The sequence below is a fragment of the Aquila chrysaetos genome, chromosome 12, assembly GCF_900496995.4.
Source record: "Aquila chrysaetos chrysaetos chromosome 12, bAquChr1.4, whole genome shotgun sequence".
Lineage (NCBI taxonomy): Eukaryota > Metazoa > Chordata > Aves > Accipitriformes > Accipitridae > Aquila > Aquila chrysaetos.
Window position 1 is genome coordinate 6966946 of NC_044015.1, and position 18217 is coordinate 6985162.

The 18217-nt window shown below is 41.1% G+C and overlaps 1 protein-coding gene across 2 annotated transcripts in view; it reads right to left on the reverse strand.

Moving 5' to 3' along the window:
* Window positions 1–18217, reverse strand: part of TEDC1 (tubulin epsilon and delta complex 1) — a 75380-nt gene that overhangs the window by 10215 nt on the left and 46948 nt on the right. For both annotated transcript variants that reach the window (XM_030033901.1, XM_030033900.1), the window contains 2 exons: window positions 15452–15538; window positions 12359–12571 (listed from right to left, as the gene is read on the reverse strand). In XM_030033901.1, coding sequence (XP_029889761.1) covers window positions 12359–12571; window positions 15452–15538 — 300 coding nt within the window. The remainder of the gene's footprint in view (window positions 1–12358; window positions 12572–15451; window positions 15539–18217) is intronic.

The window sequence follows — 18217 nt, forward strand, 5'->3', positions numbered from 1 at the left end:
AATAAATGAAAGGGGTGATCCCAAAGTAATATTAATGGGGGCATTATTTGTACCATAAACTATGAAGACATTTTAGAAGGGTTGTAAAGCTGAGCTACAGCAACTGACAGAAGATGTAATTATACAAGCAGCTGCATTCCAAATTTTGCCCGGATTTGCAATTTCCTGCAATTAGAGAGGAATGTATGCATCTCCATCTTATGCATTTTAAGCAAGACATTCACTATTCAAATGCTAGCTCCCAGGCACACCTATTGTCATTCCAAAACAAATTGACAAGGAAGCCACAGAGAGGAAATGTACCTATTTTATCCAGGAATAGAAGGCCATCTTTTAACCGGGGGAGTCCTCTGGGAAGAAACTAAAAATATAGGTTTAATACCAGGAATGCACATAGCTGCATCCGACAAGAACAGCTACCATGGTCTGGCAGGGCACTGCTGCTCTGCGCTTCCTTTTATTATACATTGAATACTACAAAGCCATTCATAAGCCTTCAGAACGACACCCATGCTGTTCTCCAATGGAAAGCTTTTAGATAGTGAGGAAGCACAGTAATGGAAAGTTAGGAGTTAATTAAAGCATTTGAATGAGAATTTCATAAAGAGGAGTGATCTGATCTTGTCTGAATGGATAACGTATTTTTGTTGGGTTTGGTTTGGGTTTTTTTTTGCTTTGGGTGTTTTTTTCTTTGGTTGGTTGGGTTTTTTTACAATAATCAAATGGGTCTGTGTTTAGACTCATGTATCTAAATACCACATTAATAGGAGTCAGAAAAGTCAGTCTAGCTTAAGATAAATGAAAAGAATATAGGATGAATAAAACAGGAAAAGAGCAACATTAAGATTTTTCAGGGTCTTTACTAGAAAAATGCAAAGTTTACCTCCAAATATCAATAAGAAACACAAAAGCACATGACTGATAAAAGCATTGCCTGTTTGCTGAGTCTACAAATATCTATCACACAGGCAAAGCAAAAGAGAGATTAATCCTCTTAGGCCTACAAGCACTGAACTCTGTGACTACTGTGCAGTGAGCCCGTGTGAGCAGACTTCCTTACCATAAGGGCTTCACCCAGCTCTCCTCCTGCAACGGAGTTGCACAGGATCCTACCCATGAAGAGATACACAGAGGCAGTTGCTTCAAAGACAGCCTTTGGGTTGGATTACTAAAGGACGTACCTGAGGCAAACAGCCCAGAACGAAGGTAGCTATGCTGAAAGCCTCATGAGATACATCCCTCTTCCACAGAGGTACAAAAAAGTTTTCTGTTGTATGTATATTTTCTTGTTGTATGTATGTATATGAGTTTTTCGCATGAGTAATTTGCTTTTCCAGTGGTTAACTTTTGAGGAGAACAACTGAACTCAAAAAAGAAAAAAAAAAAAATAGATGGGAGTCAAACATTTGATGTGATTATTCTATTGCAGCAACTCTGTGGGCAGAACCAGCCAGGGACAAATCTTAAAATAATAAATGATCTTCAAAGAAATCAGCAATTTCTGCATCACCTCTGTTCAGCTAAGAGGACACCAGTGATGCCAGCACAAAAAAAGCAGACATGAAGCATCAGCACAAGCATACAACAAGATAGCCAGAATCACTGTGCTCTGGAGCCAGGAGCGCATCTAAACCTCTTCAGCTACTTCCCAAGAAGATATGCAAGCCCACCACGCAGTACAGTCCCGTTGCTCTCCGGAATGTGGGACAGCTCCAGGCAGGAGCATCAGAATTGCAGATTCTTTACCATTGACTACAAGGAGACACAGTTCAGGCTTGTGAAAGTCCCATATGCTACACAATTCTGAATGCACACCACAGGGAATAAGAGATAAACACCTATTTCCTTCTCCAAATTATAAATCTTCAGCATTTTACAGAAAAAAAAAAATTCCATTCTAACAGCCCAGCCTTTTATAATGCATTTCTTTGTAACTACAGTTTTATCTCTAGACTTTTCAAAATCCTTGAATTAATTAGAAGATCACACAAATTAATGTAGTAATAGGCACATACTGAAAATATATGATATAAAAACCAGAGTATGTCAGTGTAAGTAATTTAGACACTTGCAAAAAGGCTGCAGTGCTACTTTGAAAAAGACCCTGACAACTACAAATTACAAAGGAAGGCAACAGACAAGTATTGCTTTATGTAATAAATTGCTCACTTATTTTTCAATTTGTTCTTCCCAACTTTTATCTTGGGCAGCAGAGACAAACACTGATGATATGAGATATCATCTCAGATCTAAGTGACTTGCAGAGGCTTGGAGGGCCCCACTTTGTTTTAAGCAGAGCTTTATCACTGTGCAACATGAAAGTAGTCACTTCAGAAACAGAGTGCTGCTTGTGACTTGCACTTCTCTATATTATCCTGCTTTGGAAGAACAGGATGTGAAACAAATTCAAGGAATGTAATCCCTGTACATACAGCCAAAAAAATGAATGTTTATACAAACCACTTCTAAAATACACAAATTAGAGGAAGGTATTACCACCTAGTCATACAAATTTTCAGAAAAGGGTCCTTCTTATGCAAAAATTACAAGGAGAAAAAAAAAAACAAACAAAAAACCAAAACCCCATGACTTCTAGGGAGTTTCTTTATGCCTAAACCGGTTTGGTTTTCAGTTAGAGAATACTCCCTTGTGCCATTCAGGGGCTTTGCATCGACCACTGCAGAACCTCCACCAGCACTGCAGCTCTTCTCTCTGCTTTTGGGGGAGGCAGGACCAGTGCATCCAGAGCACCAAAGGTCACTCCAGCAACCCAGCCTATGGTATGAGGTAAATGAACTTTAACTCCCAGGTGGAGATTTGTCTACATAAAACATTTTCAGAGTTTCAGTTAAAAAGCAGACATTTTCTAAAGCCACTACTCTTAAAATACATTCAGCAGTTTCTCTTATTAGGTCACAGTTTTGGTGGTGAGTAGCAGCTGTAGGTGGATGCAAAGCTGCTTGAATGGCCATTGTGACTCTTGCAGCAGTCAAAGGCTGGGCCCTACAGCTAGCCTGCAAAGGGAAAATTCAAACAGCTCTCAGCATTTTGAGAGAGCTGATAAGATGAAGAGTTAAAAGTAGTGCATTCTGAGCTCAGAAGTGTACTAAAGCTTTATTTAGATACATTTCTGGCTGGCAAGAAGAGATGTGACAATATTAAATAAGAGATTTGCTTTTATGTCAGCTCTTCTACAAGCACAAGGGACAAAGACACAGACATGAGCTGGATACTTTTTTCTCTTATGATCAAGTACCCTCAATTTCAGGGCAGAAGACTGAGAGAACAAGGCCAAGGTTTTAAGAAAAAAGGAAACTTAAAGTTAAGCTTTGAATGCATGAATGCAAACAGCCCTTCTAAAAGCACCTCTATCAACTCACCTAAATGCTTGTAACTCCTGCTGGCAGAGGAGGAAACCCTCCCGACAGTCTGCCCGGAGCTGTAAAGCAAGCCAGATACCTCCTGGAAGTTACTGTCCCCAAAACCCACTCTGAAGGGTTCGGTAAAACACACTAACAGTGTTTCAGGTAGAGCTGCTCTAAAATACAGCCACTGGCTATGGTGTTTAATATAGCCTCTGTCAGCCAGAATTAGTTATGTCCCCAAGATATTGCCCTTGTGGAGGACAACATTTGTTGCAATGGCTCACCACTTGCAAGAGAGTCTCGAAATCCAGCAACCTTGTGGTCACAGGTACCTCAAATCCCACCTACCTATCAGCCTCCAAGTTTTTCACATGCAAAAGATAAAAGTGGTGCTGGGACCTGCGATCTTATGTACACCTTGCGCATCTGAGCCCTACAGGCGTTCCTAGTCTTCATCCATGTTTTATTGTGTGTTTTAACTGTGAGAACGTAAGTACTACACTTACTTCTTAAAAATGTACTAAAACGTTTACAGTGGCTACAAAACATGTTCTCTCATTGGAATGGGGTTTTTTACAGTTTATTGTTAAATAAAGCTCATCTAAAATTTATTGGAGTATAATTCTTCAGCTCCATTTATTACATGTTTGATTGCCTTGGTCGGTATCCAGCATCTTGGCAAATAATACGAGTGAAATATTAACACTGGCTATTGATTATGTGATGTGATCAGGTGATCCTGTCACCTGAGCAAACATTCTGCATTTCACGAAAGAAAGGAAAACAGCATCTTTTGGGAAGCAAGAAAAACTTTCACCCACACTTACTTCAAGCCCCAGTTCTGCACACAAAACAGGAGACAGCATTCAAGTTTTTAATGTTTCTCTCTTCCCTAAGGACCTGGAGTCTTTTAGAATATATAAGCCCCATCAAAAATGTCAGCCTGGGTAATTTATTTTCAGTTACAGTTTTTGTGTGTGTTTGAAATCGGTTTGCTGATTTAGCAACTGGTACAGAGTCTGTCTCTCACACAGTTCAGCACTCATTCAGCAATCTGCACAGCAAGTTGCATCTGCAAACGAAGAATAAATACTTATCTTTTCCATCTCTTTGTATGCTCCAAGCTTAACATTGACTATTCAAGTCTGACCAACCTGCACAGGGTTCTCAGAAGCGAGCAAGATTCTTTCAAAAATCTCCCAGCTCTGCTTATCTGCAGTAACTTCCCACGTGCATGCCAGCCTTAAACTGAGCTAACCAGGGGCTTCAGGTCTAATGCAAATGTTAGATTCTGCTGTTAAGAAAAGAACCGATGCACCGAGATGGCTTCTCTCCTCCTTCCAACACAAGAGAGAGCACACTGCTCTCCAGGAACAATCACTTGGATCTCCACTGTAGTCTCCACAGGCACTTACCAGAAGCAAGCAGGCTCAGATCTCCTGCTAGGAATATTGGTGAGTGACAAATAAACTAATGCAAGAAAATACATGAGCAAAAAGTGAATATAAACATTAGGATCTTACTTCCTACTGTTTACAGCAGATCTGTGCTTTCTAATAACCTAAATCTGCTAATACCATGGCAATTCCATCAGCAGCAAATTTAATCCTACATTTAACGAAAGAACTACACAGAAAAGCCATTAGCCTTGTCCCTCCTTGCCATCCTCCTGTCCATGTCCTCCATTGCTCCCTTTGATGGATGTTTCTGTTGATCTCTCTAGGTTTCATCCCCCTATCCAGGCATCTGGGCCCAGCCAGCCGTGCATTTCCAAAAGCTGCTCTTGTGGCCTTGCTAGTTCTTCAATTTCTTTTTGCATGAAAAGCTCCACTGACAGCTGCTCGGTGCTCCAGATGGAGGTTTGCAAATACAAAGTGGAACACAGAAACGCTCTGGGACCGGGGAAGGGGGCAGGGGAAGGGAATGTGCTGACTGAGGAAATACGCCGGCACTGAACCATTCCCTACCACTCCTCCACTTCCTGCACCCCAGACAGCCTGGATAATTAACTACTCACTACAGTAACATCTTCATATTAGCAGAAAGCCCCAAGAACCAGAATAAACAGCAGAAACAGTAATGATGCAATGCGAACAGTTTGCTTTAAAAAAAAGAGCTTTTGACAAGCCTTCAGAGAGTTCTTCGGTGAGAGCTCAGCTGTCTCTTTGCCACAAGTGCCGGGTTTAAGGCAGCAAAAACACAACCCAGCCCTGCACGGGTGCAGGAGGGAACGCAGCACACCAGGAGCCAGCCCAACCCCCACCAGTGCTCCTCACCATTCACACAGTGGAGAAAATAATGAGGCTTTGTATTTCCCTCACCCACATACATACATTGCACATGCCTTTATTTTCATGCAGGTTAGCCACACACAGCACAGCCACCAAGCACCAGCAGTGGCTACTAGGGTACCCACAACTCCCCATGCCCCCCTCAAATTCATTATGAGGCACATAGAAAAACTTTGGAAGTGTACTTGTTTGAGTAGGTAAAATTCAACTCGATCTCGGTAAGGAAAACAAAAAAACCCAACCAAAACCAGAAGGATGTAGGACTATGTTTTAGCATCAGCCTCTGGAGCTGCTTCCCTATTTCAAATAGTGAAGCCTTAAATCAAGGTGCATCAAAAAACATTCAGTCTTAAAAAGCCATTACCCCTTGTCTTATCACTACATGCCCTTGTAAAAAGTCCCTCTCCAGCTTTCTTCTAGGCCCCCTTTAGGTAATGGAAGGCTCCTATAAGGTTTCCCTGGAGCCTTCTCTTCTCCAGGCTGAACAAGCCCAACTCTCTCAGCCTGTCCTTATAGGAGAGGTGCTCCAGCCCTCTGATCATCTTTGTGGCCCCCCTCTGGACTTGCTCCAACAGGTCCATGTCCTTCTTATGTTGGGGGCCCCAGAGCTGAACACAGTACTGCATGTGGGGTCTCATGAGAGTGGAGAAGAAGGGGAGAATCACTTCCTTTGACCTGCTGGTTATGCTTCTTTTGATGCAGCCCAGGATATGTTTGGCTTTCTGGGCTGCAAACACACATTGCCAGGTCATGTTGAGCTTCTTGTCAGCCAACACCACCAAGTCCTTCTCCACAGGGCTGCTCTCAAGCCACTCATCGCCCAGCCTGTATTTGTGCTTGGGATTGCCCCAACCCATGTGCTTTATGAGGTTCACATGGGCCCACCTCTCAAGCCTGTCAAGGTTCTTCTGGATGGCATCCCTTCCCTCCAGTGTGTCAACCGCACCACACAGCTTACAGCTTGGTGTCGTTGGCAAATTTGCCGAGGGTGCACTCAATCCCACTGGCCATGCCACTGACAAAGGTGTTAAACAGCGCCGGTCCCAATACTGACTCCTGAGGAACACCACTCATCACTGGTCTCCACTTCGATGTTGAGCCATTGACCACAACTCTTTCAGTGTGACCATCCAGCCCACTCCTTATCCACCAAGTGGTCCATCCGTCAAATCCATGTCTCTCCAATTTAGAGACAAGGATGTCATGTGGGACAGTATCAAATGGTTTGCACAAGTCCAGGTAGATGACGTCAGTTGCTCTTCCCTTATCCACCAACACTGTAACCCCGTTGTAAAAGGCCACCAAATTTGCCAGGCATGATTTGCCCTATCAAGGCTGCAGGTGAAACAGTTTGGGAAGGTTAGGGGTTACTGAATGGAAGGGGAGGTGACCGATCAGGAGAAAAATACAGAAAAAAGTCAAAATGCAGGTTTCAGCATGCTCTTCCACTGTCATTAAGGAGGTCTGGTGCGGGCCAGGGATTACAACCTCTTAAAGGCTCAACTGTGGGTAGTCAGGCACAACATGAGCCAAGCATGCAAGTACAGCCACCAGTATTTCTGGAGAGGACTCCAGTGTGAAAAGAGCATATTCAAGCTCAGATTAATGGCTCTAAGTCTTTCTGGGCCATGCTTCAAGCTGCATGCATGAGCAAGCTCCATCCCATCATATTGCCATCTCAAAGGAGTCTGGCTTGCTTTTAAATATTATTGAACACAGAGGATCCCAAGATACAATAGCCCAAGTTTCAACAAAAGCTCAGTATGGTGTGAGCATTTATGTGATGAAAACTGAAACGATCACAATTTGGAGTCAAATACTCTGCATTCCAGCTTGTGGATGCCAAATGCTTAACGCAGACTGAAATCAAATCCCCCTCTCAAATAGAGGAGTAGATAACATGAAATATTCAGAAAGGAAAAAGCAAACAAACAAGTTCTCTTCTGGAATTAGGAGATTTCATCTTTTACAGTTAAGTTTGTTTCTAAGAAGAGAAACATTTTTAAAGCTTAACCATTTCACTCAACTTTTTGATCATTTACAAATCCCCAAAATGTCACCAAAGAAATGATGATTATTTGCCCAGTACTGCATGGCAAAGAACAAAGCTAACAGTAAGAAAGCCCCATATTTACATCACACCTCTGTCATATGCCCTTCTCCTCCAAGATACTGAACACATTGCTGCCTAGAGATGGATATAAGTTAAAATGTCATATTAATCAGGGTTTCACAAATCACCCAAATCCCATGGCAACATTCAGATGTCTTCTAGTGAATGTCCCTGAAAGGGGAAATGGTTTCAGGGTCATTCAAAACACATAACCAAAGAGCGAGATGGGGGCAGGCAGAAACAAACAAAAGAAAATAAAGAAACAAACAAGAAACAAAAGAAAATAAGAAAAATAAGTTCCTTAATTTTAAAAGTTTTAAGATCAATAGTTTTAACTACCAGAATCACAGTGTGCAAATGATTAAACTTGCAACAAATAGGCACATTGCCCCTGAAAACACATCGTGAATAATAAGCAGTTGTGTTTAGCGGTGCAAACCAGATATTGCTACCTGGTGTAGCAATGACTTTAACACACATGAACTACCTCTACATAGTCCAAAATAAATCAATCAATCAATCACAGGCTTGCATAAGTGAAAGAATGTCAACAGGTTTTCAAGCCCAATCTACAGCCTTAGAGCAGGTTCAACTCCTCTTCAGCCATCCCTGACAGATACTTGCATAACCTGGTTTGTGCAGGGTCCAAGAATGGAGACTTCACAGCTCACCAGACAACCTACTCCAACATTTCTCTGCCCTGGGCATTAGGAATTTTTTTCCTTAGTACCTAATTAGAATCTCTGTGTTGCGATTTACACACATTCTTGTCCCATTCACTGAGGACATGGGGGGGGGAGGGGAATCTTTCCCCCACAGAAAATTTCTTCATATTCAAAGAATCATATATGTCACCTTAGTCTTTCCATTTTTAACATAAAGACCTTCAAAGACCTTACATTCCAGACTTACGATGATTTTCATTTTTCTCTTCTGGACTCTTCCCAATTTCTCTCCTGAGTTGTGATGCTCAAAACTGGATGTAAAGAAAGAGCAACTGTACCTTGTTATATCAAAGCTCCATCTAACCAAGCACTGTCTCCAATAGGAAATAGCTAGGGAATAAGTTTAGGACTAGATCAATATGTAACAATACCTCACTGGAAGATACAAATTCTAAACTCCAGTAGTTTGCGGCTGAAGGACTTTCTCAACCAGAGAATACTTTCAATATTTCTTGCTTAATTATTTTTTCTTCATTACTTTGTCCAGCAATTCCCTCTAGGTTCACCCATCATAAAAACCAAGGAGCATCAGAACAACAGTAAAAAAATGTTTCCTCCTGCTCCAGCACAATACCCCTCTTCATTCTCTCCTCTTCTAGTGCAAGGAGCCCTAGCCTAGGTAAATTTCCTCACGGAGAAACCCTTTCACAAATTGGGTCATCATCACTTATCGCTTCCCCTCCTCATGCCTTTTCAGCTCAACCACAACTTTTTTTTTTTTTTTTTTAGTTAAGACTGGGACCAAAACTGCACACGGCATTCCATGAACAGTTGGGAATATTTTAAGTTTTGCTTTCTTTCACTTTCCTAACAATTCTTAGGATTCAATGTACTATTTCTGACCACTGACATTTCCACAGAACCATTATTATGACGCCAAGAGCTCGTTCACATGCCATGACAGTCAGATCAGAAAAAAAACACATGTAAAATTATGATTCACCCTTCAGGTGGATTTTCTTAGATTTATCTCCATGCAATTTTATCTGACATTTTACCACTTCGCTACTCACTACAAGCACCCTCAACAAGCCTTTGCTGTTGTCCTTCACGTGCTCTCAGGGATTTAGTCTCATCTCTCAACTTGGGCACCTCACTATGCACCTCCTTTCCCAGCGCAGTTATACACTTGCTGAGCAGCACGGGCCTGTGAGGCGCCACCGGTGACCACCTCCGCAAACTGATCACAGCCGCCTCCTCTCTGCTTCCTGCTCTGCTGTTTGCTCAAGGATAAGAGGAACGACAGCCACGTGGGCAGTTTATTTGTGTTGAGAATCTTTTCAGGGACTTTATCAAGTGTCATTTTTAAATGCAATCAAACAACGCTGATCCAACCTCCCTTGCTCACATGCTCACTGGTCCCTTCAAAGAGCTCCAACAGATTTTACAGTCATGATTCCTCTGTGCAAAAACTATGCTGTCTGTTCCCCACTATATCACGTTTAATCATGTGCCATCAATTCTGTTCTTCAGAACAGTTTCTACTCAGTTGCCTGGCACAGACATCAGGCCTACTGGTAACAACAGACATAATTACTCTGTGGATTAGCACATTTTTTTGTGTAGTACAAGGTAGTGGGCATAAGAGCTATAATAAACTGTACTATCCCTCAGACAGGCATGCTTGTGAAAGCCAAGAGAATTTCCAGATGTCTCAGTATCGCAAGATACAAAGTTAGAGATAATGACCACTTTAGCTACTGCTATATCTTCTCTTTGTTTGATTAAAAAAAAAAAAATACAGAAGGAAAGATTTGATAAGCTTATTTCTCCAAGGAAAAGACTGAAGGGGGCAGAAACATACAATTGATAGAGGAGCCTGCATTCAGCCAGCATCCTGATTGTGGGGAAAAAAAGGCAGACTACAGGCAGAAAGCATCACATAAGCAGCAACAGTATTCAAAGGACGGGTTGATATCAAGAGGACTGATGGGAGAGTCATCTGACCCCCAGCATTCCAAAAAATGCTGTCCTGTAGAGTTACAAAACAATTCTGTTCCAGGGCATGTAGAAGAGGAAGCATTTGTGATAAACCATCCTTTTAACAACACACTTAAGATGCACTCCATTTGTTACGCACAGTCATAAACTCATATGACATTCACTGAATCTCAGAAACACTGGAACTTGACCAACCATCGTTCAAATCCAATCAGTGCATCTATTTCAAAGTACAATGAAGAATTAATCAGTTAATCTTTTTGGACTTCATTTCCAAATTTAAGCATAAAAAAAATTAAGTGTGATTATTATATAATATTTAACATAATATTTAACAGCATATATATTGTTACATATAAGAGGAGTCAGAGCATATCTTGCTTTGGAAATCATGCATTGGAAATTTGCTTTTTAGAATTCAAAGTCTGAGTTGTCCTGCAAGTCATGTCATAAAAAGCAGCCAAATCTGATGACACTAGAGACCTGCCTAGTCCAGTGCCCCATCACTGACAGTGATCGACAGCAAGTGCCTAGAGAAGACTGTAAGACAAAGGCAAATATATGGAGATACTTCCCCAGAATATTCTCCCAGCCTGCAACAATTTGTACTCCTGCAAATTCCTACGTTTGTAAAACATATCTGTATATTTGACAGTCTTTGATGGATTTCATCTTCCAAGAATGTGTCCAACAGATTTTGAATCTATGTACACTGCTTATTTCGACAGTGCCCTGTGGGAAGAAGTTCTGTACTCTGTGTGAAGCAGCAGCTCCTTGTGCCTGTCCCCATCCAACTGATCCTGATTAGTTCCTTATCTTTACAGTGGAAGAGAGCAATTAGCTCTCCACACACTTTTTCCATGCCAGACCCTTTTGAACACTTGGGCAAATACCTCTTGATCTGACAACCTGCCACTTTTCATCTTGTCAGCTGATCTATAAACCCTGTCTACCAAAATTTCAATCTTTAAAAAAAAAAAAAAAAAGAAAAAAAGCCACAAGCAAAAAAACCCCTCTCCCGAGTTAATACAGACACAAAATAGTGATACAGCGTTTTTGTTACTGTTCTGTCTGCCCCAACTGTTTCCTTCACTTTTTCTCCATCCACAGGTTTCATAGATTCTCTGGTATCCTTCTTTCCTCTTGATGCCTGAAAAAAATGACTAGTTTTTATGTCTGCATCTTCATCGTATCTTCTCCTTGTGCCAGCATGTTAATATTCAGATTCACCTTCTACATCTACATTAACAGCTGCTTTATTTATGCCCTACCACCCCCTCTGGGTGCTTCCCAGTGTCTCCCCATCCCTATGTCAGCAAATACCATGTACACTTCCTTCGTATCACCTGCTTTCCTCCGCAGCCAGCCTCCCACAGCCAGTCTGTTCTTCCACCAAATCTTGTGCTTAGTCCCTTCTCTCACTTCACAGGTTTCAAATCCTTCTTATTCCTTCCTCTATCAGACATTTCAAAGACTACAAACTCAGTGAAAGACAACAAGCTCTGGCCTCTTCCACCCTCCTTTCCCTGCAAATACCTATCTTCATTTTTCTCACTATAACCATTACTGATGCTTTCAACCTGCTGCCTCTATCCCCTTCGGGGGCTGCCGCGATTTCCTCCTCCTCTTCTTTTCTCTCCTCTGCAAACCCTATCCTTTGATGCCTTCCCTTCCAAAAGAGCACTTATTTTGTTTCAGCATGCTGTCTCTCTGGGACAGATGCCTACTTTGTGTTTGAAAGAGCACCTGGCATGCTGTGGGCATAAACAGACAAGTAACTGTTAAATCTGACATCGAGATTGCAGCAAGGTTGACACAAAGCAGCAACAGGGAGGCTGCCCTAGGATGGGCGGTAGCGAGAGAGCTGAAAAATACAGTATCTTAAAAGTCACTAATGATCAAGAACACCACCCAAAGCCTTACCTTCTCACACCATGCAGCCTTTCGGTGAGTTACAAGCTTATGCAGTTGGTCATGGAGACTCATTAGATCTCTGGATAATCTGTCAATTTGCCCAGTCAGACTGACAGCCCAGGGGCAGCACGAAGTCACCTTTGGCAGCCCGCTTTTCTCTACACGAGTGGCCTGGGACTTGCACATATTTCCCTCTTCAGCCATATTATCTAACACAGTTTCCTAAAGGAAGAAACAATAAAAGTTACTTTTCAGCAGGAGCTAAAATGGCTTCCCCACACACAGATCTTCCTGGTAATTCATAACTAGGAATTCACTGCTGCCATCTCAGTATACAGTTGCTCCACAATTTCAGAGTTATTTTAAGAGATAACCTCCTCAGTTCACTATAACATATTTCTAAGTTAACAGAAAGCACTGCATACTGTGAGCCACTCTCCACTGCACTAAAGCGTAAAGTAACACTCATGGGACAGAGATCGTCAGTACTGTAGAAGCTCTAGATATGCCCCTTCCCCTCATACTCTGAGGTTGGATGCACTTCTATGGTTACACTGTTCAGGAGAGCTTCATCTGCTATGTGGCACAGTAAGTTGTAACACCCACGGATCACTTGTGCCTATGTAAAACTCTACAAGTTGCAGAACCCCAAGAGATCCCTGCTCCAGACTGGTCAGAAGCTCTTGTCAGCTCTGCTTGACCATGACCACCTATAATTAATTCTGCAACTGCCTTCAGAGATAGCTACCATTATTTGAAATACTCAAAAAATATCAAATAACTTCAGAGTCCTTGAAATGCATGTACCTATACACCGTGGTGCACAGTTTATGAAGAAACACAGTTTTCAAGCTAGGGTAGCATCGCATAACTAAAGGACCCAGACCTCCTCACTCAAAGATTATTAAATATTTATTTCCATATTGTTATCAAGAAGACATTAAATAGGAGAGGTCATAATCTCTTTTAAGGACATAATTTGTATTCAAAATTATCTTTAGAAATTGGAGAAGTAATTTGAAACCAGTGAGAGGAAATTCAGCAGTTGAGCAGCATGGTTTACACACGGGCAAGGAAAAACCAAACACGTAATTACTGGCTCAGCAGCAACGCTGCTGGAAGAGATGTCAGAAAACCAGAAGTCACCAATGTCATACTGTTAAAGTCAAGTACCATTTAGAAAGTATAAACACAAGTCTCCATGATAGAAGAATGACTGTAACACTGACATACAGGTGAGGCACCTGAAGTTAAGCACAGACAAATGGGAGGGAAAGTCCCATATGAGAGCAGCAACAACAATCAGAAGTTTGAATGAATGGCCTACAAGGAGACATTAAGAGAACCGATTTTGTTTAGCCTAGAAACGGGGACTGGGAAGGCAGTGACATGCTAACAGACTCCACTTACATAAAAGATTGCTATAAAGAGGATGGGAATTTTTTTTTTCCTCCCTCTTTCTCTCTCTTCTCTGCAGGTAGGTTAAAAACTCTGGCTTAATTCACAGCAAGAGATTTTTAGGCTCATACAAGAAAAAACTTTGTAAGATAGCTAAGAATGGCAAAAGACACCCTACAAAACCTCCTTTCTCAGCGAGCATCAGCATTGCAAATTGGCACAAAGCAGCGCTGAGGCCAGCAGCTCATGCTGACCAAAGGCCCAGCTCATGACAATGCAGGCATGTTCTGGGCACTGACAGGCTAATAAACTGCATGGAAATAAAACAAAGGGGGTTTGGTTTTGTTGGGTTTTGGGTTTATTTTTTGTTTTGGTTTTGGTTTTTTTTAATTTGAAATTCATTAAATGACAGAATTCTAAAGTAACATTACTACAGTCACTCCAGTTGCTGTAGTTATGTCATGCTCCTGCCCACAGCCGTCAGGAATACCTGGCAGTAGCTATGCAAGAATCATCCCATCCATCAGATCAGCAAATGCAAGGCACGGGTTAAGTGGAAAGACAAAACTACTGTATCCTTAAAGCACATCTCATTCCCATACATCCTACAGTATCCGGGAACAATAACCTTCATCAGGCGAAACAAAAGAAAAAGCAAATTCACCATCCAGCCTATTGAACAATTTAAAAAGATGTCCTGATCAGGTTTTTTGCAAGTATTTATTTAGGACTTGACTCCCAGCAGCACACTTACACTAACAATACTACCCACACTGTTCAGCACATCAGAGGCAAACGTTTTGGTGGCTCCACTGAAGTGCCATAACACTTGCAGTTGTATTTTGCCTATTTGGAGCCAGGCTTATGCTAGTGTTGATGCTTTCCAAATAACTGTAAGATGGTAGACATGTAAAGCAAAAAACATTATAGAACTAACGGCAATTTGAATGGCTCTGCATTGGAAGTACTCTTCCAAGACAGGTGAGGTAATTTTACACTCCTTTGCCTTGCTTTTAGTGTAGAACAAGGCATATGGGCAATCAACAGTCAGCTCACTGATTCTCAAAATTTTGTAAATTCACATGGCTAATGTGGTGCTCTAAAGAATTCTTTTCGGCAACTGTGAATGGGCAAAAGTTGTAGAGAGAAACGAGATGGATGGTAGCATTTACACTCACTTGAGAAATCATAAGATGCACAGAGAAAGGCTTATTGATTTTCTTATGATCATTCAACACAGTTCAAGGGGAAATCAGCAATTTCAACACACTATTTGGCTGGGAAAAATGAAGTTGTTTTCAGTATCAGCTGCTTGCAAATTTAGTTGTTCTCAAGTCTGCAATAAAGCTTAGAGGCCCTCTTCTGAAAAGCCATTTAATTTTAAGAAAATGTACGATTGCTATGTTTAAAAAACATTAAAAGAGATGAAGATCAGACATTTTCATTTGTGTTAACTATGTGAAATTCTGCCACTCTGCCCTGCAATTCCTCAGCTTAGCTAGGTGAGTCTTACTGAAGAAAACAGAGCGACGAAGGAGAACTAAGAAAACATTCCTTACTTTACCATAGGCTTTTTTCTTTCTCTCAAGTGCTGTTGAACAGTTGGTTTGCAGCATTTATTTTTGTGGGAAGGGGTCTTTGGAAGTGGTCAGCTATGTTAGAGTCAAGAAAGCTGCACCCTTCAAAATCAGTTTGATTCATTACCATCCACTGCCAGTAAACCAGTTCCAGTTGCTTCCACTCCAGAAAGGCTTCTAGTTGCATGGTTTCAAACTCCAGAAGCTGTAATAGCTACAGGAAAGGAGACAAAGGAAAGAAAATCAGGTAACCTTGGTCACTAGTGAACTAAATGAAATGTGTGCTTGGTCTGAAGTACAAAAAGAGTGTCAATGATACATGGGACAACACTGGGTTACTTTACAAGAACACTGTAAAACCAGCTGCGGAAGCATGATGTGAAACACTTTTCCCAGCATCACTGATTTATTCCTCACCCCAAATGTACAAATAACATCAGCTTTTATATACATAAATGTGAGTTTCCATATTGTTTTGAAGGATCAAAGAGCCATAATTCTGATATATTAAGGCCTAGATGCATGACCATCTTCAAATCTTCTATGCTTCTTGACTACCAAAATAAGCTAGTTTCGCCAAGAGTATTTTTTTCATCTACCCATTCATTCACATTTATCAAGGCTGTAAGGTCTAAACACCTCCTTCTCTTCCAGGCCATGTACAGCCTTCTCTCAACTAAAACTTACACAGTTGGTCTTTGACTGGGTCTCCTCATATTCAATAGCAATGACCCCAACTGCAATGTACAGGTACCTCCACTAATCCAATGTATCTCCTACCCATGCTGCTCCCACACCTGTAAAAAACTCAGAACTCCAGTAACTCCAGTCCTCTCTACCTCCTCCCCCAAAACCTTTCATCAAATGGAGATGATCTCTGATGCTCTGAAATAGCATGGAAGAACTCCCTCTAAAAATGTGTTTTATAAATTGTCTGATCTGCTGCATGAGGAATCCCTCCCTTTACCTGAGAGCACCTGAAGGAGAGAGGTTATGTTCTAGCTACACAAATTATAAATTTTTCATAAATATATACATAACACACATGTATGCACACACATATATGGAGAAAGAGACACTCCCAAGACTAAATATTTATATATCAGTAAAACAAAAGTTCTTGGAAAGAATGAGAGATGAACAAATTAGGTATAAATCAGAGCTTACCAGCTTTAACAATTTCAGCACTGGCCATATATTTGAAATGAACAAGTTTAACACCCATCTTTACACCAAAGGCAACTTTTTAAGATGACACACAAACAGTATATGGTCTCGAAGAGAATGACAAGGACCAGATCATGACCAGTTAAACCCACCTTATATAGACAACTATCTTACTATTTTCTGCTAGCTTTGTTGGCTTTAGTTACTTACTACATAAAATATAACTTAAGTAACTGCAAAGCATGAGTTGACTTTGTAATTTTATTCTGCAGTTATAACTTGAAGATAAAGAAATCAAAGAAAGAAATGCACTTTGCAAGAGTAACTGCTGGAAATTATGAGCAGTTTGCTCTAAAACACTGCTGGATCCAAAATACAGTTATTACACATTTGTTCGCACAACTGACACTTGGCATTAGGCTTAATGACTCTGCTAGTTTCAGGCTCAGCTGGCATATGAAAGATGGAAGAATGGGTTTCTGTCTCCTTTTTTCTTTTCTCCTTTTTTTCATAGGCATATCTACAGCACAAATGGCTTACATTATAGGATCTGATGCTGGCAATAAAACCCAGGCAAAAAGTTGATTAAATATTCAGGCAACATCTAAGTTACTTGATTTTAAAGTAGCTTTGTAATGTGGTCATGAGCTGCGTGTGATTGCGGTATGAACATGTCTTGTGACAGCTAAAGAGGGCTGAAGGTTGGAATGGGAAGCTTTTAATTTTAAGCCTTGGGGGAAAAAAAAAAAAAAAAATCTTAGTGAAAACACAGTCATCATCTTTAGTTTTAGTCTCACTAGAGGAGCTCCTGAATGTTAAAAAAACCATATGCCACTTGCTTTCACACCACAACTGAAAGGATATGGTTCTGAAACACCACCAAACCTGTAAATGATCTGTTGGAGTTAACTGACCTTAATAACAATCAAAGCTTTCTGAGCAGTCTCCTAATCTCAAGTCTTTCAGGATCTTTTGCATTTGGGGCTTTTTTTTTTTTTTTTTTTTTAACTGCTCCATTAGTTACACAAAACTTGAACAGCTCATTTGAAAGCATTCATCTGACTCACATACTTATGGCATCCTCACCTTTCTCTAAGGTATTACTACCCTCGGAAATATCAGGCCAGCAACTATGTGCTAGATTGTTTCAGCCATAAATCAGTAATGGGATGACTACACCACTCATCCTAGGAGGACAGTTTTCAACCTAGCTGGAATGTGCCATGAAGCATTAGGCAGCCTGCAATAGCCAACATTTGAGTTTCTGCCCCGAGGGACTGAAGGCACTGTTCCTGGATGCCAGTATCCTCTGCCATCCTTTATATGGGTCTTGCAAGACTCTGATGTTATTGCAGCATAGAGAATAAAGCAGAACACAATAAAAACTAACGTACTACAAGTATCCTTGAGATACCTTAGCAAAAACCATAAAAACAAATAAACGTTCAAGGCGGGGACGGAACAACGGATTGTATGTCTGCATGCCATGAATTTGGTCACAAGGACAGTCTCCACATGACCCTGGGGTGAAGGGCTTTCACTCAGACATACCTGCACTTAGCAAACGAACAGCTATCTATATCAGCCAGCTTCTTCCCCCCAACCTCATCCTTTACTCAAGCTTCTCAAGAGCGTTTACTGTTAACTAGACTATGCATTTTGTGACTTTGAGGTCAATGGCGTACATTTTCTTAGGTCATTCATCACAGTCACGCCACAGCTGGTA